The sequence below is a fragment of the Lissotriton helveticus genome, chromosome 12 (assembly GCF_964261635.1).
Source record: "Lissotriton helveticus chromosome 12, aLisHel1.1, whole genome shotgun sequence".
Taxonomy (NCBI): Eukaryota; Metazoa; Chordata; class Amphibia; order Caudata; family Salamandridae; genus Lissotriton; species Lissotriton helveticus.
In genome coordinates, this window is record NC_136073.1 from 702163481 (window position 1) to 702186082 (window position 22602).

The 22602-nt window shown below is 41.9% G+C and overlaps 1 protein-coding gene across 6 annotated transcripts in view; it reads right to left on the reverse strand.

The window, feature by feature from the left end:
• Positions 1-22602, reverse strand: part of LRRC71 (leucine rich repeat containing 71) — a 566767-nt gene that overhangs the window by 230350 nt on the left and 313815 nt on the right. For all 6 annotated transcript variants that reach the window (XM_078669037.1, XM_078669036.1, XM_078669039.1 and 3 more), the window contains one exon: positions 9876-9959. In XM_078669037.1, the coding sequence (XP_078525163.1) occupies positions 9876-9959 (84 nt within the window). The remainder of the gene's footprint in view (positions 1-9875; positions 9960-22602) is intronic.

Sequence of the window (22602 nt, forward strand, 5' to 3'; positions counted from 1 at the left end):
GTGGAGTGGGTGTGATGTATTCCTATAGGTTCTGAATCGATCCCCCTATTCCTGACCCTATTCTGGTTAGCAAACTAACAAGTTAACTAAGTAATCAGCCCATGAGGCAGAAAAACCCCATGATGCAGATACCGTTATCTGACGCAGTCACACTACGGCACAGGAACGTGTTATCTGATTAGGTCATAACGCTTGCGATCTAATTAGACAAGCGATATTCCTCCAGCCCCTGATAAGGCATATGGAGTTCTCATAACAAATCAAACCTATGACAACCTGGGCAAAACCCTGCGGCCATTGTTTTGATTTCACCGAGAACTTCAGCAAAAGAATGTGCTAACGAGCAAGTCGTATGACATCCTTATTGACGTATCTATGTCCATCCTTACGTCAATCTCGGCACCTTAAAGGTATAAATATTACCGATCTTGCCCTATGCAAACACACGCGTGGTGACGAGACGGAGCAGCCATACTTGCCGAAGCCCAGAAGCAGAGCAGACCCCGCTGGCAGCAGCCCCGCCTTTCTGACGCGCTGAGAACGAGAAGCTGCTTTCTCCTGCCGAGAAACCAAGCACCGGCGCTTCCGGGTAGCCCTCGCAGGCAGCCTGGAATATCGAGACCAGAGAAAGAGATACCATTCCTCATTCATCCTAACTTCCAGGTACAGAACTGAATAACCCCTCACAGAGAATTCTTAAGTTATTTCACTTGGCAAAAACAAACTTAACTTAAACTGTAACTTTCTATTCCCGCCCTCGTATTAGACTTAGGTCAGGTACACGGGGTAGGCGTATCTAGAAACACCAGTTGAGTACGTTTAGTCAAATGTATATGTGTATGTAATATATTTTATTCATTTTAAACATCTTATGGCTTAGAAACCATATCAATGTTTTTACAGTATTATTTTATACTGCTGCTTTTAATGTATGCACTTTACTTAACTATAAGTATTGCAATAATATCGATCCATTTCTCTTGTATGAGAAAAGAGACTGATCAATAAATAAGACCTTTTTATTGAACACGCCCGTCTCTTCCTTTTCTCTACAATCTGATGAGACTAAGAATGCACGTACTGACTGAGTAAAATAAATTGCCTTTTGTTCACACGACTCTCGAGATTTACTCTTGATTAGGGGAGAGCAAAGTTGTCATGTTCTATGGTTGTCAGAAACTAAATCCCTTCTTGTCTAATCAGGGAAGTTTATTCTTTCCTGAACATTCGAGAAAGTTTCTAGTGAACTCTGAGCTAAGCTGGCAAACCCAAAACTTTAAGTCTAATATCGACAGTAGTAGACCTAGTTAACGTCTGGTCTAGGCCTTTACTATTGTAGGTATTATTCCAATGCGCAGAGCCTATTGGGATGATAGGAGCTACACTACAGTAGGAGGATGCGGATACAATAAAGGGTACCCCAAAAGCTGTAATTCCAAAGTTGGAGTGGGAAGCCTCATTTAAGGCAATCTCATTGGGAGAAGTGGAAAAAATCATCTCCATGAGCCGTAGAGATGGGGCCCCAGGCCCCAACGGACTTCCACAGTTGCTTTACAAGCAGAAGCCACGATTCTGGGCAGATAAGCTGGTCCCTTATTTGACTATATCCTCCATAACCAGGAAATTCCAGACAGCTGGCCCCCAATTTACAAAGTCGGTCAAACCTCCTTACCTTCTTATTATAGGTTGATTGCTCTAATGGATGGGGAAGCAAAATATTTTGCAAAATGTCTGGTAACTGAATTAACGGATTGGGCAGAGTCCAATTCTCTGGTGCGGAAGCACCAGACAGGGTTTATTGAGGGAATTGGCACAACTACTAACATTCAGGTGCTGGCTTTAATAATTTGACAGGCACGGTATCGCTCTGTGAAGCTACATTTGTGTTATGTAGAAATTAGCTCAGCATATGATGCAGTGCAGAGAAACATCTTCTGATTAAAAATGTTGAATTGGGGAATGTCTCTTCTTCTCCAAAGAGCGATCCCAATTCTGTACACATACACTTGAACAAGAGCCATGTTGGGCAATGGTACAACTGTCTTGAAGAAAATCTTAACAAGAAATGGCCTAAAGGAAGGCTGTGTACTGGCTCTGCTTTTATTTAACTTATACCTCGCTGGAATTACTCCTGCATTAAAAAAGTGTTAATTCACACTCATCTACAGTGGCTGATTTCAATATTTCACATATTTAATATGCTGATGATGTGATGATTAGCTATATAAAGGTTGGGCTTCAGCATTCAATTAATACGAACGCTCAGTACGCTGCGGATCATTGGTTAAGAGGTAATCTTAATAAATCAAAACCATGTTTGTCTTAAGGGGAAGAACTTCAACACCAACATTTTATATAGAAGGGGCGGCTCTTGAATCTGTATCTGAGTATAAATACTTGGGGGGGTGAGCTTTGAATCCAGAGGCTCATTTAAGAATCAGAGTGCTGCAATTTTAAGAAGAAATAACTCATCAATTGTTTCGTTCTCTTCCCTGCTGAACTCTTTCAATGATCTCTCTCTTCAGCCACTCTTGCAAGTAATGGCTACTAAACATGTCCCTTCTTTGATGTCTGGCATTGAGATCCTGTTTAATTTACCTCCCCAAATTCATTTAAAGTTTGGCCTTAGAAGAGAGTGCGTAAGTGATCTCGGAGCGTATTTGAAAATTTGTTATAAGCTAAAAAATGATTCAAGATCCACACTCAGTACATTTGTGTGGAATTTTTCCTGCAAAACAAAACATTTGAAAGTACTCTGGGGCATAATAAACAATCTTGAAAATGGTAGCAAAAGAGCGAATAGTGCTAATATAGCCAAATCCTGTTGGGTGTCTTTTATTTCCAACCTTTATGGGGCATCCACAGATGTATTGGTTAATAATAATGCCGTTCATCAAAAGTCAAGCATGACGAGCAGCGAAGACGGTGGAACACCCAGGAATGGTCAGTATTGAATTCAAGCCGAGCCACAAGTCATTGAGATATGGCAAACAGAACAAGTAAAAATGGCACTAAGTAGGATTAGATCAAATGGTGTACCAGGCCCCAACGGAATCCCGAATTCATTTTTTTTTTTATTTAAACTCTTCTTTTTTCAACAAGTTAAAAGTGGAGGTCAGCACATTCAGGAAACACATTAGCCACATCCGTACCATAAAGAACGCAGTTTGCCCATAGCCTTTTCAATACAAAATATTACATAGCAGAACAGTTTCAAAATAAATTCACAGTGTAACCAGCTCATCAATGGGTACAATTCGTGGGGGCTCACATATGGTACCTCGATAATCAATCCAGTTGGACCACACCGCCACCCACTTCCGGGGACAGCCCCTTTCCACATACACTGTCTTTTCCTTCAGCATGCACCAGTCCATGTCCTTTTTCCAAGTGCTTAGTGTCGGAAGCGCTACTGCCCCCCACAGCCTTGCCACATTACGCTTTGCGATTGCCAATCCCCACGTAACCCAGAGCCTCCCCTTCGGTGAAAGGTCCGTGGGCTCCCAGATATTTAAAATACATCTCTTCGCCTCTTGTCGCAACTCCACCCCCCAGACCTCCTGCATGCAATCGAGCACTCGTTTCCAATAGGACTGAAGCACCGGGCACTCCCACAATATATGAAAGAAGGTTCCCACCTCCCTGCATCGCCTTCTACAGAGACCATCCACACTGCGGCCCATCCGCATCAGCCTAGTGCCAGAAACATAAACCTGGTGAAGAATTTTCAGTTGGATCAATCTAAGTCTGGCCAATATAGCTATCTCCCTGGGGGATGCCAGCGCCTCCCTCCACTCCTCTTCGTCTATTTCGAGCCCATCTGCCTCCCACTTCCCTTTGAGAGACGCCAGTGGATCTAAGGAGTGATTGATAAGCTTTTTGTATATGAGGGAAATGACGCGCTCTGGGAGGTGTCCATCTAGCAACCTATCCTCCAGGGGGGAGGATTCTGGGGGCTGAGTCCCTGAAGGGATGTTAGTCTGGAGGGAGTGTTTAACCTGGAGGTATCGAAAGTATTCCGTCTTCGCCAGGTCATATGTGCGTTGGAGCGAAGCAAAAGGCACCACCCCGTCTGGACCCCAGAAATCCTTGATGTGGGAAATCCCTATTAGGTCCCAATTGAGGAACCCCTTGGTGCGGCCCAAAGTGCCCAATTTTTCTGAGACCCATAGCGGGGTGGCCATTGTTAGTGTGTTAGCCCACCCCAGTTTTCGCTGTGCTATGTGCCATAGTTGGACCGAATGTTTCGTGGGCCCAGTGAGCGAGTACCTGCCTGGTCGAGAATATAGTGCGGCCTCAAAGTTACCGCCCGGAAGGAGCCATCGATCCATGCCATACCCCGGGTCGTTGCCATCGCAATAGGTACCCTGGTTTATGGCCGATAGATGCGCAGCCCAGTAGTATTTTCGGATGTCTAGGAGCGCTATGCCCCCATCGAACCACCCTCGTGTGAGCTTCTCCAATGATATGCGGGGAATTCCAGTCCACAAAAGTTCTCTCTGTGCAGCTTCAATGGTCGCAAAGTATGACTGCGGGACTAAGTCCGGGCAGTTTTGCAGAGCATAAAGGAATCGTGGTAGCGCCATCATTTTGAAAGAGTGCTGCCCGGCCCAGTAGGGACAGCGGGAGCTTCTGCCAAGTTGCGGAGTCTCTTTTAAGCCGATGCAAAGGCGGCAACAGATTTTTCTCATACCTGGTGGTTTTCTCTTTGGAAATGAAGATTCCTAAATACATGAACCCCTCTGTGGCCACCTCAATCGGGCAGTTACGTGGGACAACCGGAGGGGCTCCGTGAAGAACATAAAGGAGGGAATTGCCCCAATTGATGCTGTACCCGGAGTTCCGTCCGAAACTGACGAAAATGTCCAGGGCTACAATGAGGGACGTTCGAGGCTTTGCTAGGCATTGGAGGATGTCGTCCGCGTAAAGCGAAATCTTATCCTCCCATCCATCAGCCCATTGGAGCCCTTTCAGAGAGGGATCCTGTCTGATTCAGGCAGCGAGTGGTTCCAGAGCAAGGGCGAAAAGCAGAGGTGAGAGGGTCACCCCTGTCGTGTCCCTCTCCCTCGGGTAAAAACCTCGGAGGTCTTGTTGTTTACCGTGACCTGGGCCAGAGGCTCGGAATAAAGAAGACGCACCCATCCGATGAAGCTTGGACTGAAGCCCAGCTTCTGGAGGACAGCCATCATATAAGGCCATTCCAGAGTATCAAACGCCATTGCGGCATCCAGTGACACCACAACTGCGTCCCTCTGGAGCGTGTGACAGCGTACCAGGACCCCATGTAGACGGCACAAGTTGAGTGCCGTGTTGGATGGGGCATAAAGCCCGATTGGTCCGGGTGGACCAGTGTATTTAGAACTGGCTTAAGCCTGTTTGCAAGGACCTTGGCGAGGATTTTGGGCTCTGCATGGCACACTGGTCTTTCGGTTTTCCCTCCTTAGGGATGGCCACAATTGTGGCTATGCGCTGGTCTCGTGGCAAAACACCCCTTTCCCTACTTTCCTCAAACATACGTTTCAGGTATGGGCTAAGGCCGTCGGGTTTGAGCTTGTAAAGCTCGATCGGGAGGCCATTGGGCCCGAGGGCCTTCCCCGGCCTAAGGTCTCGAATGGCTCCACACAACGTTTCAACAGTAAGTGGCGCTTCCAAAACTTCCCTTTCAGCGGCCGATAGGGCGGGTCACCTGATGTCAGTTAGTAGGTCCACCGAATCCTCCTCCGGCTGGTCCGACCACCTGCTGTAAACCTGGTGGTAGTGTCTCGCAAACTCCCTTACAATCTCTCGGGGTTCCGTGATGACGGCTCCCGATTCCGCCCTGAGCTCGGCTACCACTCTCTGTGCCAGTGCCGGTCCTAGGCCTTCTGAGGCCCCGGGCGAAAGGGAAGATGTGAGGCCCCTCCAAGTGACATCACAGAAAGTGACTTTGCAGGACTTTTGATCTTAGTTATTTGGCATCAGTGAAGCAAACTAATGTGGATATGAGTAACATGGACAAAAGTAGAGGGAATGGAAAACAGGTGAGCAAATATCCATGAGTGTAACACTTGCCGTCTCCTTGAATGATTAGTTGGACATGTAGTGCCTGGCGAAAGGAAAAAGAAGGGGGAAACTTCACTGATCTTTACAATACCTAAATGGACTTTATTTCTGGTGCTCCCTAGTACAGAAACAGTGGAATGTTCAGCTCTGCTGGGATCTGCATGAATGTGTACCAACCTATAGTTACTTTCCTGGAAAAGGCCTGTCATTCAAACCTATAATTTTTGTATATCACAGCAGTTCTATTGATGTACCCTCTCATCTGTTTTTATTTTGTTTTAATCCTTGCAGAAATTGATTTAACCATGTCACCTTCCGTGGCTATTATGTCATCTTCCGGCTATGATATATTCATATAATTAGGATATTCATATAATTAGGGCTAAAAATATTGCTTCATGTCACCTTCCGTGGCTATATGCTATATTTCATGTCACATTCCCTGGCTATTATGGCACCTTCCGGCTATGCGACCGATATTCATATAATTAGTGCTAAAAATAGTGCTTCATGTCACCTTAATGAGTTCTAATTGCATCGATGTTTGCTTTGTAAAGCAAACCATTATAGTATCAGTTGATTCTAGTCCTCCTTGGATTGTTGTAGCTGACGGCCCATGACTCTCAATGATGAATAATGTAAAATTGCCTTCCTCCATTTTGAGCTAATGGACAAAAATCAGATACTTTTGTAAAACAGTGGAGTAAGGTGTAGCCTTACATATGTCAGTTGGCAGGTCATTCCTTTGTAGAATTTGTCTTGTCTCACTATACAGAAGATTTGTACTCTTTAGTCTAATGCCAACTTTCTCATGCCTTAGACATTATTACAAATGATATAGCTGGTGTTTAGGCCTTAGACTAGGCATTTGCCGATTTTCAGTAAACGTGAGAAAGTAGAATGCAAAGCTCCAAAAGGGTTGATAAAGCCAGCAGACTATATTGTACGATTTTGATTTAGGAACTAGCTAGCATCAAAGGAGGAAAGGCCTGGTGCCCCATAAATCCACAGCCCGTCAGAGCTGTTCGATGCATGCCGGAGATTAAATTACACATTGTTCTTCTCAGCATCGATCGATCTTCAGACATTTTAACTTAAGTTAAGTGTATACTAATATATAATACGATGGATTGAACTGAAGCAAGCAGGTCTCTTACCTTAACGTAGACAGTCTGACTCAACACACGGACTCAAGCGACGACGTCGTCCGACTCCTGCCTGCAGCCCTGCCCTGCCCACGCGGCCCGCCGCCCGATCCGAGTTAGTAAGTGACTGACTGCCAGTGCTAGGTCACGTATGGCGTGTGCGCATGCTGAGTGCGTCACACTGAGCGGGGGCAGGCCATAAAATCATGTCTAGGGCCGTCATTGGTAGCGCTTTCGCGCGCTACCAGATTGACGGCCCTGGGACCACCTGTCACCTGCATGAGGAAGATTCAAGGCCGGCGACGCCGGCGTCACGTCACCACCACAGGGCACGCACCACCACCACCAACCAAGCTAGGTGGTGCGTGCAGACGTCTTTGCGTGCGTGCGCAGACAGTGTTGTTCCCTGTATTGTGCAGGAGGTGCTGACTTAAAAGTAGCTAGCAGCAGGCTCTGCTCAAAGATGAGACGCAGTCACGCAGAGACCCTAGGTGAAGTAAGAGAAGAGGGGGCCCAGGGGGCAGTGATGCCTAATGAATAATGGCTGGCAGAATGAATACAGAGCTCTTAGAAGTCTCCTCTCGCACTTTCTTTGCAGCCAGCAGACACCACAGAAATGCCGATTGTACCGTACTTGCAACAGAGTGTGGAGAACGAGGCCTGGCTGGTAACTGCAAAATAAACACACACACACTCGATATTATTGGACGGAAGAATGCACTGTGCTGTGCTCACTGCGCAGCGCTTTTCCCCATCATCATTTTGTCTCCGGAGAAAATATATTGTGACGACTGCATAAGATTCAGACTGCTGCCAATGTACCTGGTTTCACGGGCGAAATGCATCGTTGACGCTGATAATCATTAGCATATTGGACAACAGCCATTCGGTAGAAAGTCTTCACGTGCGTTTTACTTCTGTTTACGGGTGGCCAGTGCACTTTAGTGAAAGGCGACCCTCTGCTTGCACAAGGGCCATATTTGGCACTTCACACCAAAGGGAGGTACAGTACACGCTGTCATTTCATGTTGGATACTTTTTTTGGGGAGTTTTATATAGCGCGACCTTGGCCCAAAGATACTGGAGCGCTTTACATGAGCACCAGTTGTTACCCAAGGAGGCCGTCATATTTTTGGGGGAGACACGGGGAGATAAATCGATTTGCCCAGAGTCACAGGATGTTGAGCGGACGCCCGAGATTCGATTGATACCTGGTTCTCCAGCTCCAAAATCGGCCGCTCTGGCCGTTAAGCCACATCCTCTCCCTTTCACCGCCGAACATTCTATATATACAGTGATAAACTGAGGGCAAGCAGCAGTATTCCTTTCAAGCAGATTTCTTGCTTCCACGTGACCCTGTCAGTAAACAGCGCCGCGAGTGTAACAGATTTCAGAGCTTCGAAAGGGGATTTCCCATCGAGTGCACTGCTTCCAGCCCGAGTCTAGCGCCGTTTATTCCCGCAACTGCGGGGCCGGTGGCGGGGCCCCCCTGAGCGCGAGGCCCTGGGCAGCTGCCCATACCGCCCATGGCTAGGACCGGCCCTGCTCTGCGCCTGCCGCTTTTTATCTAACCAGGCAATGAGCTTGCCTGCTTTGTCGCCTTGGTCATATAGTCTGCCCTCCCTGTCTCTTGCGAGAGTTTTAGCAGCGTCAGTAGCTAGGGCTTTGTATTCGGCTGCTTAAAGTTGCATCCGATGTGCAGTTTCTGATGTCCCATCAGCCTGCGCTGCATTTTCTAGGGCAAGAAGGTCACTTTTCACAGCCCTAATCTGCGCCTCCTGTTCTTTGCGATGGCCAGCAATCGCAGAAATGGCCTCTCCCCTGAGCACGGTCTTGAAGGCTTCCCATGATACCACTGAAGACTATACGGTGCCGTCATTACTCTCAAAGTACTGGTAGATGGAAAGTGTTGGTTTCTTCCTAATCTCATCGCTGTGAAGATACCAGGCATTGATTGGCGCGATGCACCCCTCCTGGCGATCGCCGATTGTAAGGTGGGCCCACAGTGGTGAGTGGTCCGAAATACCCCTTATGAGGTGCGTGTCTTCTTGAATGGTGGTGTCCTGGTGCATGGGTGCAAGGATGTAATCTATCTGTGAAAAGGAGCGGTGCGGGCAGGAAAAGAAAGTATATTGTTTGTGCGTCGGGTGTCGCAGGCGCCAGAGATCAAAAAGCCTGAACGCCTCCAAAAAGTCAGCTAACCACATTTGCCCGTCGGCATGGCCCTAGGTGGGTGTCTATCGATGTTCCCCGAGACTACAGCATTAAAGACTCCGCCCACTAGGAGTTGCCCCTCTGGGAGGGAAAGGAGAAGCCTACCCAAGTCTTGATAGGAATGAGTTTGGAGACCCGGTGGGATATAAGTCGTTACCAGGTTGAGCCTGCGCCTCTCCCATTTCCCCGAAACAGCTGCAAAACGCCCCAATGGGTCAGATTCTGTCTGGTCAATGACAAGGGGTGATCTGCGGCGAATAAGAATTCCCACCCCCCGGGACCCTGAGGTAAAACCAGCGTGGAGCACCAGGGAATACCCCCATCTATTTAACGCATGGCACGTATTTTCCATCAGGTGGGTCTCCTGCAGCAGTACCACATCTGGGAGGTGACGCTTACCAAGGTAAGGACCAAAGAAGAGTGATTAGGAGGAAAACAAAAGTTAAAATACACAAAATATTTCTTAGCACAGACCTCTGCAAGCTTCGCTGCTCCCTCGTCTTTGATCCGATTGTGGGACAGGTCAAGCCACAACAAAGAGCGGTTCCGTCGTAAAACCTGAATAAACAATAATTAAGTGAAGAAGAGACAAAATGAAAGGCAAATTGTAAGTAGGAAAAGGAACAGCTGTAGCTGAAAACTGCATGTTTCGTATACAGTCTTAAACTGCTGTCATAGGAACCTGTGCAAGATGGGTAGTAAAAAGCACATTGTAATAGTACTGGCCAGACAATAAGCAAATACAGGAGCGACTGTTGTTGAAACTCAGCCTTCTTTTCTCAGGAACTACTACAACAATCTGTCTCTGTTCCATGCCACTAACAGTCGAGAGCTGACAGCGGGGGTCATAATTGCACACATAAATGCACCGAAAAGGTTGATTTTCTGAGTGAGGCAGGTGATAAAAATCTAAACAATATACGTTCTAGGCTTCAGAATCAAGAGTGCAATTTTTTCTACCTCTCCTAATTACTAATCAACAATATAATACTCAACAGATATGAGATTTTGTGGAAAGGATGTTCTCTCCCTCTACCACAGTTAACTCACTGGGAGCTGGGAGTTCAATGGAGCTCCCACCGTGAATGAAGACATTGGCTGTAAGGGAATAGAATGATATCTAACACATTCTACCAAAACATTAGATTTACTTACTCATGAGCTATTAAACCAATGATTCGAAGTACAAACATTTTTTGGGTGGTACAAGATCATCTTTTATCAAGGACAGACTTCAATGATTCGATCGTGTCTAACGCTGGGCAAAGCACTACGCTACGCCCGCGTAGTTTGCGAAGTTTCTGCTACTTCGCACTACGCGAATTGTACGTAGCACAGTGCAAACACGCGTAGCGTAGCGGTCATTTTTTGCTTGCTCGCGGTCCTCAACGTCAAGTTGGCGACCGCGAGCAAGCAAAATTACATCCCGCCAAGACTTTTTCCTCGTTTGCGATCAGCAACATCAAGTTGGCGAACGTGAGCGTGGAAAATAAACCTTCCCGTGAGATTCTCAACGCGGGGAAGTCAGGTTTCTCATTGCGAGTGGTCGTGTATGCTCGCGACCGTTCGCAATGAGAAACTACCAGTCCGCGTTGAGAAAGTTGCCGCTCAAGTAAAAATCTACTTGAGCGGCAGAAAACTATAGCTTGCACTGTGCAAGATGCCGTTTTCAATGATTGCACAGTGCCGGATGCTTGTCCGCACTGTGCAATCATTGAAAACGGCATCTTGCACAGTGCGAACAGGCTACTACGCAGTTCGCGTAGTGCTACGCGTAGCTCGCGTAGTCAACTTTGGCCACAATTGATTCCTCCAGCCAGGTAGCTGACTGGTAGTCTTGCGATAAAATCCCTTCTCCCTACTGTGATGGCATGGCTAGTTTAAAAATCACAACTACTGAAAGAGTTGAATTATCATCTACTTTGAACCAGTCCTCACCAAAGTTGCAGCCATCCCCAAAGCCTGACAATGGACTCTTATACTGGCACGACAACAAACCGGATCATTTGCTCTTATTGAATCCATAGCCCTGAGAGTGCCTATTATTTCATGCAACCAACCTACCTATAGAACCTGCTAAATTGTGCCCAGTCAGTCAAAATACTTTTATTCAGCAACATGGCCATAAAAAGATAAAAACACATCATTATCAATAGTGTACAAAAAATACGTGGAGTGTTATCTCCTCTGCCTAGAAGGTTTTCACGGTGTACAGTCATAATATCGAGTCTTTTATTTCGACTGGACAGAATATCGAGTAAAAAATATAGAATGGACATAATATCGACTAGACATAATATAGACAACAAAAATATCGACTAGAGAAAATTAATATCGAATAGAATGGACATAATATCGAATCAAAAATATAGAATGGACATAATATCGACTAGACATAATATAGACAACAAAAATATCGAATTTAAGGTAAGTTAATAATAATTTTTATTTTTTGTGTAATATAAGTCTGTAGCGGGTTGTGGGTTTATAGGGGAATAGGGTGGGAAGTACTTTAATTCTAATTAATTAAATATGTTAATTTATTTATTAATATCTATTTAGAATTAATTGTTAATTAATTATTAATTGGTAATTAATTAAAATATAATTGGCAATTAATTATAATTGATTAATTGATAAATATTTTAATTTTAGTAATTTATTTTCTGTAGCGGGTTGTGGGTTTATAGGGGAATAGGGTGGGAAGTAATTTAATTATAATTAATTAAATATGTTAATTTATGTATTGATATTTATTTAGAATTAATTGTTAATTAATTATTAATTGGTAATTAATTAAAATATAATTGGTAATTAATTATAATTGATTAATTGATATATATTTTAATTTTAGTAATTTATTTTCTGTAGCGGGTTGTGGGTTTATAGGGGAATAGGGTGGGAAGTAATTTAATTATAATTAATTAAATATGTTAATTTATTTATTGATATTTATTTAGAATTAATTGTTAATTAATTATTAATTGGTAATTAATTAAAATATAATTGGTAATTAATTATAATTGATTAATTGATAAATATTTTAATTTTAGTAATTTATTTTCTGTAGCGGGTTGTGTGTTTATAGGGGAATAGGGTGGGAAGTAATTTAATTATAATTTATTAAATATGTTAATTTATTTATTGATATTTATTTAGAATTAATTGTTAATTAATTATTAATTGGTAATTAATTAAAATATAATTGGTAATTGAAAAATAATTTATTAATTTTTAAATTGTAAATTAATTTATTGTTAATAGGTAATTAATTAGTATGAGAAGGCAATTTTTATAATTAAATAATTTTATTTTGTATTTATAAATAAATATTTAATATTTGTATACACTTTTTTAATATTTTAATTATTTGTAATTGGTATTACTATTTATGTTATTTATATATATTTGTGAAGTATTTACTTTCCCTACTATTGCACTCTCTGAAGTTGGAATAGTAATTTTAACCCCTACGCTATCCAACACTTTCCCTACTGTTGCACCCACTGGAGTGGGTATGCAACGTTTACAACGCTACTTTTACTATGCACTACCATTACAACAAAACTTTTAAATTGCAAAAACTTTTACAACGCATACATTTACAAAGCATGTTTTTACAACGCAGATACCGTTACAACGCATACTATTACAATGTAAGTATTAGTAAGTATATAATTATTTTGAAAAGGTTATATGTTTGGGATTTTGGGTAAAGGGGTATTTTTAGGGTTCAGGGTCAGTTTTCAGTTTTTGGGTAAAGGGGTATTTTTAGGGTTCAGGGTCAGTTTTCAGTTTTTGGGTAAAGGGGTATTTTTAGGGTTCTGGGTCAGTTTTCAGTTTTTGGGTAAAGGGGTATTTTTAGGGTTCAGGGTCAGTTTTCAGTTTTTGGGTAAAGGGGTATTTTTAGGGTTCAGGGTCAGTTTTCAGTTTTTGGGGTAAAGGGGTATTTTTAGGGTTCAGGGTCAGTTTTCAGTTTTTGGGGTAAAGCGGTATTTTTAGGGATCAGGGTCAGTTTTCAGTTTTTAGGTAAAGGGGTATTTTTAGGGTTCAGGGTCAGTTTTCAGTTTTTGGGTAAAGGGGTATTTTTAGGGTTCAGGGTCAGTTTTCAGTTTTTGGGTAAAGGGGTATTTTTAGGGTTCAGGGTCAGTTTTCAGTTTTTGGGTAAAGGGGTATTTTTAGGGTTCAGGGTCAGTTTTCAGTTTTTGGGGTAAAGGGGTATTGGGTCAGTTTTCAGTTTTGGGGTAAAGGGGTATTTTAAGGGTTCAGGGTCAGTTTTCAGTTTTTGGGTAAAGGGGTATTTTTAGGGTTCAGGGTCAGTTTTCAGTTTTTGGGGTAAAGGGGTATTTTTAGGGTTCAGGGTCAGTTTTCAGTTTTTGGGGTAAAGGGGTATTTTTAGGGTTCAGGGTTAGTTTTCAGTTTTTGGGGTAAAGGGGTATTTTTAGGGTTCAGGGTCAGTTTTCAGTTTTTGGGTAAAGGGGTATTTTTAGGGTTCAGGGTCAGTTTTCAGTTTTTGGGGTAAAGGGGTATTTTTAGGGTTCAGGGTCAGTTTTCGGGTAAAGGGGTATTTTTAGTGTTCAGGGTCAGTTTTCAGTTTATGGGTAAAGGGGTATTTTTAGGGTTCAGGGTCAGTTTTGGGTTTTTGGGGTACAGGGGTACTTTGTAAAAATAAAGTAAAATTACATTTAAATTAAATTTATTTAATAAATTATATTAAATTATATTATAATATTTTTTATTAATTTATATTCAAAAAATTATTATATACTTACCAATACTTACGTTGTAATGGTATGCGTTGTAAAGGTATATGCGTTGTAAAATCTTGCGTTGTAAATGTATGCGTTGTAAAAGTTTTTGCGTTGTAAAAGTTTTGTTGTAATGGTAGGCGTTGTAAAAGTACGCGTTGTAACGTCATACATCCCTGGAGTGGGAATAGTAATTTTAACCTCTACGCTATCCAGCGCTTTCCCTACTGTTGCACCCACTGGAGTGGGAGTAGTAAATTTGACCTCTACGCTATCCAACACTTTTGCTAATGTTGAACTCACTATAGTTGTAACAATAAATTTTAAACATTTTCTAAAATGTTATATATGTTTATTTAATAATATGTTTATATATATATATATATATATATATATATATATATATATATCAAAACAAAACCCTTTCAGGCATAGAGTGACGCATAAATTATGCAAAAAAGAAGGAGAGAACTCTGGGTAGGTCTCAGTTTAGGTGGAAAGCAGCTCCTTTTAGAGCACTCTCAACACCAGCGACACTCTAGATCTGCTCACCTCAAATGTCTGTTTTTCTATCAAAGTTTTTAAGCATAGGATTAGACAGTGCTATCCATGCCGAGATAGAAAATGACAAAGTCTTTCGCCATTTAAACAGCAAAGTCTTTAAGCATATGACTAGTACAGTGCAGTCCTTGCCGAGCTGTCAAATAACAAAAGCCATTTATCACTCCAGGCACAATATTACAGCTTTGAATTGGTAAAATACCAACTCAAGCCAACCTGAAATGATTAAAAGCAACCCCTGACACAGTGTTTCGCTCTAATTAGAGCTCTTCAAAGAGGTATAGCTTTGTCCAGACACAAGGGAGCACCCAGTATTAAGTCAAAACAAAACCCTTTCAGGCATAGAGTGACGCATAAATTATGCAAAAAAGAAGGAGAGAACTCTGGGTAGGTCTCAGTTTAGGTGGAAAGCAGCTCCTTTTAGAGCACTCTCAACACCAGCGACACTCTAGATCTGCTCACCTCAAATGTCTGTTTTTCTATCAAAGTTTTTAAGCATAGGATTAGACAGTGCTATCCATGCCGAGATAGAAAATGACAAAGTCTTTCGCCATTTAAACAGCAAAGTCTTTAAGCATATGACTAGTACAGTGCAGTCCTTGCCGAGCTGTCAAATAACAAAAGCCATTTATCACTCCAGGCACAATATTACAGCTTTGAATTGGTAAAATACCAACTCAAGCCAACCTGAAATGATTAAAAGCAACCCCTGACACAGTGTTTCGCTCTAATTAGAGCTCTTCAAAGAGGTATAGCTTTGTCCAGACACAAGGGAGCACCCAGTATTAAGTCAAAACAAAACCCTTTCAGGCATAGAGTGACGCATAAATTATGCAAAAAAGAAGGAGAGAACTCTGGGTAGGTCTCAGTTTAGGTGGAAAGCAGCTCCTTTTAGAGCACTCTCAACACCAGCGACACTCTAGATCTGCTCACCTCAAATGTCTGTTTTTCTATCAAAGTTTTTAAGCATAGGATTAGACAGTGCTATCCATGCCGAGATAGAAAATGACAAAGTCTTTCGCCATTTAAGCTTTGAATTGGTAAAATACCAACTCAAGCCAACCTGAAATGATTAAAAGCAACACTGTGTCAGGGGTTGCTTTTAATCATTTCAGGTTGGCTTGAGTTGGTATTTTACCAATTCAAAGCTGTAATATTGTGCCTGGAGTGATAAATGGCTTTTGTTATTTGACAGCTCGGCAAGGACTGCACTGTACTAGTCATATGCTTAAAGACTTTGCTGTTTAAATGGCGAAAGACTTTGTCATTTTCTATCTCGGCATGGATAGCACTGTCTAATCCTATGCTTAAAAACTTTGATAGAAAAACAGACATTTGAGGTGAGCAGATCTAGAGTGTCGCTGGTGTTGAGAGTGCTCTAAAAGGAGCTGCTTTCCACCTAAACTGAGACCTACCCAGAGTTCTCTCCTTCTTTTTTGCATATATATATATATATATATATATATATATATATGTGTGTGTAATTTTTGGTGATATAATTTTTTTAATTATATAAATTATTTATTAAAATTACATTTTTTTATTAATTATTTCTAAGTTTATATTAAATATATTTATTACTATATTAGTTTTAACTTAATTTTAAGACATTTAAAAAAATCGATATTTTGACAATCTATATTTTTGTAAGTCGATATTTTGGAGTCGATATTTTGGTACTTACCTGTTTGAAGATAGGGAGTCGATATTTTGTCAATCGATATTTTTTACTCGATATTTGTGTATCTCGATATTTGTGTCGTCGATATTATGTCAGTGATCCGGTTTTCACACAAGTAGAGCATTTAAATACAATTACAGAACAGGATGATAAAATGTACAGTCAGTTCATACATAACAATCCACAGAATCAATAAATACTGAACTTAAAATCTCCATAAAACATACAACCATAAAAACCTACATTAAAACCAAAAAGCTGAGGCAGCCAGAATTTTCATAACTCTCATTATCCTCAATGCTTGCCGAACGTAACTGATGACTGCGTGGCATATAGGCTGTAAGTCCACACGCTGCAACAATTGGAGACCCAACCTAAAGGATCTAAGGTTATTTGTATGCAATAGGATGCATAAAAACTGAGCTCTAGGTGTAGAATAATAACCACACCAAAAACCTAAAATGGATAAGAGATTGCTGGGTCGTATTACCGCAGCGGCAGCAGGGCAAGGTAGAAACCCCTGTGCCCTGCTGGGGGAAGGCTACCAGAAAGTGGACTGTGCAAAATCTAAAATGAGTTAAATAGAATCTGTGTTCTGGGTTAAATATCCATAGTAAATAAGGTTTAATCTCTACAGTGGACATGATCTCTATGTAGCGGCGGACAGAGTCCATTGCTTGAGTCTTGGCAGTTCTGATATATGTTCTATGGCTGTAAAAAAGGGGTTTTACCATAGCCCTGGAATAGATATCAATTTCAATTGAAAAATACAAAAAATTAGGAACTCCAAGCTCTGTAAAGGTTCTTTTGATGTAAATCAAACAAGGAATGGAATCCGTAGGATCTAGTTTCACACAATCTTCCAAGATTTGTATGAAAAATTTGGTCTGAGGGGATTGCCTCATCTTCAGCCATAATAGGAGCGGCTCAATCTTTATTATGCCATCCATATAAGGAAGGCCAACTTCTGTTTGCGCTATGAAGGTTGCAGTGCTTTAGGGGAGCGCTAACAGCCTGCTTAAGAACTTATTTTCAATGGTTTTCAAACATTCTAATATAATTCCAGACACTTGACTCATATGTACCCAATGAAAGACATTTAGCTTTATACAGTGAATTTAGTTATATAGTAGGCTTATGGCCAAGTTCCTGGCAAATTTAAAAACAGCGTCCTCTGTGAACCCTCTGAGTTAAACGCTTGTACCACTTTAGGTTAGTGTCCAACATAATACCAAGAAAATTAAAATGCTGGACCTTTGTAATGGGGGTCTCACTTATATTAAACCTGCGTGAATGTGTTTTCTATGACCAGCAAATCATGATGTACGATTTCTGATGGTTAATATTTAATTTGAGTTCCCCATAAATTCATTAAAGGAATCAAGTAATAATTGTGGCCCATTAGTGGTGTGGAAAATTAGCACCACATAATCTGCATAATGTAGAAGGGATATAGGACATATACCCACCATGGAAGAATCCCTCTCCCTAGCCATCAGCACTCGATCAAGGGAATTAGTATAGTCTAGAAATCAAAAAGGGGCTAGTATACAGCCAGGTCTGAACCCCTGGCTAGACTTAAAAATGGGAGTGCATTCTCCATCATAGCCGTATTGGACTTGTGCTATAATACCGCAGTGAAGGCGTTTGAGGAATTCTATCAGGGGATTATCAAGCTCTGCCTCACTCTTCATATTCCATAGCTTGTCCCTATTCATTAGATCGAAAGCACTGGAGAGCTCCATAAATACCAGGAGTAAAGAAGCTCTCCTAGCTATGACATACTTCCCGGTTAGTAGGAGCAAGTTCAGGGATTGTTCAACTGTGCCCGCACCTGGGCAGATACAGTACTGTACTTTTGAGAACATTTTTTGAACATTTTTTTTACCCCCACCCAATCTTCCAATTTTTGGAGGGTCACCATTCCCAAAATCTTAATAGAGGAATCCAAAAGGGAGATAGGGCGGTAGCATGTCGGTTGGCTTCTATCGACCTTTTTGAAGACTGGGACAATGGTAGATTTCCTCCAGGAACGAGTATTAATAGCTTATTCTGTCTCGAAACACATTTGTAAGTGAATGGTCTCAAAATGCTGGATTCTGTCTAAGAACATCCATAGGGACCCCATCAGGCCTTACCAGGGGGCTCTTTATAACAGCCAGGGCTAAATCGCCTACAAGAGTTGAGTTGGCTAAAAAGATGTGCACTATCCCAAAACAATATTGGATACTTCTAAGGGTAGTGAGTTAAAAGTTTCTTTGTCAAAAGTCCTTGAAAAGTGGGATATCCAATCTTCTGAGGGAATGTGACAATCTATTTCGTGATGCTTTTCTTCAGAGAAAAAAGGCGGATTTAAACTTCCCAGAAAGCCTTGGAGTCCCTAAGTTCTGAGGCTGCTTGTAGGTCCTTCCAGGCCATCTCTCTTATTTCCCTTCTCCTCTCTTTCAGGGTCAACTAATAAATATAATAATAATAATAATAATATTAATAATAATAATATAATTTATAGAGAACGTAGTTACTTCCATTGATGTGTCCCAGTGCTAGGGTCTCGTTCCCAAGGGTCAGAACACACTAGTATACTAGTGTGACAACACAATTTAAGTCAACATGAACAGCCCGATTTTTATATTTTTTTGGAAAGACAGTTCAGTTTTTTTCCTGTCTAAGTTGAAGAGGAAGGGAGTTCCACAGGTTAGCTGCTAAGAAACTAAAGGAGCAGCCAGTGCTTTATTTGAACTGGTGGTTTCAGGCGCTCAGCACCAGCACTAAATTGTCAACACTGGCACTTGTGACATTCTGCCACATGGTGGCGCTATTTGTCTAATTTAGAGATACGCATCACAAGAGTTGTTTATCAATAGAATATACATTAGAATTGACTGATAGCTACCACCCAAGCCATTCTTATAGCTTTGGCGGGGCTGGAATAGTATGAATCATCTCACTTGTAGAAGTGTGATCATTAGTAGTTTTGTTGATACTGTAATTTGGCAGCACTGGCAGGGGCACTGGGTGGTGCAAGCTGCAGTTGCATCCTGACGAGTGCTGTGGTACTTATACTTTTATTAATAAAGCACTGACAGCAGCCCCCAGGACATGCTCTCTTTACAATGAGGATACATGCCAACAAGGCCCCAGCAGATCTTAAGTTCCTATGGGACAATAGAGCTTGAAGAAGGGAAGCCAGTAACAAGGGATACTTATCCTTAAGGATCCTATGACAGTAGCACATGGCTTTGAAAGAGAACCTTTTCTTCAAGGGTAGCCAGTGCAGTCTGGAGAGTGCAGAGCCCATAGTGGACTGTCTAGGAAAATTCAGCAGCAGCCAGGCTGCCACATTCTGCAAGCGCAAAATTCGTATCAGCCGAGGCTGTAAGACTCCCAAGTACAAAGCATTATAATAGTACAGCCTGGGTATGACCAGATCCTGGACTACAGTCTTCCTTGCAGCTTCAGGAAGAAAGTAAAGGATCTTTTTGAGAACTTTCAAGATCCTGAAACACTTACCTGATAAGGCCGTAATATGACTCTCAAAAGAGAGCGCGGAATCAAACCAGACGCCTAGATTCTTGACTTTCGGCTTAGGGAAGGGTAAAGGCCTAAGGTAGTCTGGCCACCAGGCAGAAGACTAAATCGAAGGTTGCTTACCTATGACAAGGACCTCTGTTTTCCCGGCATTATGTTTTAGGCAATTGAGGTCCATCCACTGGGCCACCTCCGACAAACAGGTCCTAAGCAGAACCAACATATTAGCTTCCTTCAGTGATAGGGTGGTAATCAGCTGCGTATCAATGGTGTACGATAAGATATTGAACCTGTAACACTCGATAATATTAGCCAGGGGAGCATGTACAGATTGAATAAAGTAGGACTTAAGGAGGAGCGCTGAGGCTTCTCCTGCTGCAGCAGAGAAACCTGCGATTTAACAGCTTTTAATGAAACCAGAAAGATGCGATTCTGTAAAAATGAAGCAAACCGCTGCAAGACCTTATGGCAGACACTGCAGCACCACAACCGTTCAAGTAAAAGGTTGTGGGATATGGTGTCAAAAGCAGCGCTAAGGTCCAGCATCAACCTCGCTCCAGTGTCACCCCTGTCAACAATTTGGCGGATGGACTCAAAGGCAAGTGTAGTGTAGTTCCTATATTCCCAATAGGCTCTGCGCGTTGGAATAACATAAACAGCAGTTTAGACGTAGGACTGAGGTCATCTAGGTCTCTACTGACTATGTTAGACTTAATTAGGTTTGCCAGCTAGCTCAGAGGTCACTAGAAACTTTCTCGAATGTTCAGGAAGGAGTTAACTTTCCTGATTAGACAAGAAGGGATTCGTTTCTGACAACAGCATAAACATGACAACTTTGCTCCCTCAGAATAAAGAGTATATCTCTAGAGTCGTGTGAAAACAATAGACAACTATTTCACTCAGTCAATCATGCATGCTTAATTTCACCAGGAGTGCAGAGAAATAGAGAGACTGGCGTTTTCAATAAAAGGTGTTATTTATTGAGCAGTCTTCTTTCTCATGCAAGAGAAATGAATTGCCACAATTGCAATACTTATCATAAAGTAAAGTGCGTATAGTAAAAGGAGTATTATGAAATAATGCTGTAAAAGCATTTATATGGTTTCTGAGCCATATGATACTTTAAAACAGATAAAATATATACATACATAAAATCATTGACTAAACGTACTCAACTGGTGCTTCTAAGATACGCCTACCCCGGTGTACCTGACCTAAGCCTAATACGTGGGAAGGAGTAAGTAAGTTGCAGCTTAAGTTAAGTTTGTTTTTGCCAAGAATCTGAATCAAGAATTCTCTTAAGGTTTGAATCAGCTCCATACCTTGGTTCTAGAATGAAGGAGGTCTTGTATCTCTCTCTCAGGACTCGATCTCCCAGCAACCCGCAAGGGTGACTGGAAACACCGGAGCTGGAATTTCTCGGCTGGAGAAAAGACAGTGTCTCTCTCTCGGCTTCCTTCGGCACTCGCATCAGCTGGGCGTCAGGCAAGTAGATAGCCGCTCTGCTCCAAACCACCGTGTGTTTGCTTAAGGCAAAGTTGGTATATTTATACCTGGAAGGTACCGGGTTTGACGTAAGGTTGGACATAAGACGTCACTAAGAACTAACAGTTCTTTCTGGACTCCAGGAGCTCTTGTTCAAATCAAAACAAAAGCAGGGGGATTTCCCGGGCTGCTGGAGGCTTGGTTTGTTTAAAGAACGCGTTGTACTTTCTAGGAGGTTATGGAAGTAGCCTTGCCGTATTTGGACTGAATTGGCTATTACTAAATATGGACATGATTCCTTAGCCTTTATAAGGATATGTTTTATTATAACCACATAAGGGCATGAATCGGGGATATCTAATTAGGGTCCTAGATAGATTCACAACACCCACTCCACGTATTAATGGCCATCATTACTAAATACTAAGCAATACTAAACATATAATGATGCATGTGTTTTCCAACCCACCCCAAAATACATAAATTGCATTTGAAATGGTGTATGGTATTTACACGAAAATGAGTATTTATACTGTATGTTTTTCAAGCAGTGTTATCATTCAGGAAATGCATATATAAATATTGGCTGAATGAATTGCGAAAACTACATTTATGAAATGGCTCTTAATACAGAAAAGAAGGTCGAGACCATTTCATCACATATTTATACAATACTGTACATGTGCTAGAGGCTGAGGTAAAATATTGTCTCTGGTGCCTCTAAAAATAGAAGCTCTGTTCTCTAAGAATAGTTCTACTTTAAGCAGAGTACCATGTGCCAGAAAAAAGGTAAATATTTTGGAAGTGGAAAAAATAATTTTGCTTTCAGGGGAAAAAATAGTTCCAAATGTTTTCAGTAGTTTTGTTTATCAAAAACTGAAGGCCGAATTCAGAGTTCAGGGAACGCTGTGTGCTTGTTGTTTTAAAAGTTATTCTCGTTGTTAGGAGAGAACATCAAATCAGACAGGCTTGCAAAAAATTGGTCTACAACATCAGGTGAAAGTTCGACCAAGTTCGAAAAAGCTGAAATTGTGCATATGTGAGAATGATTGCTATCATCGATGTCTGGATCAGCAATGCTCACAGAAGGCTGTACCTGTGTGGTGCTGCTTTCATCTCGTACTTCACCGCCACCTACTCGTAATGGTGAAGTCTCAACGAATGCCGTCATCAGAATAGGTCGCCGCTGGGGACAACA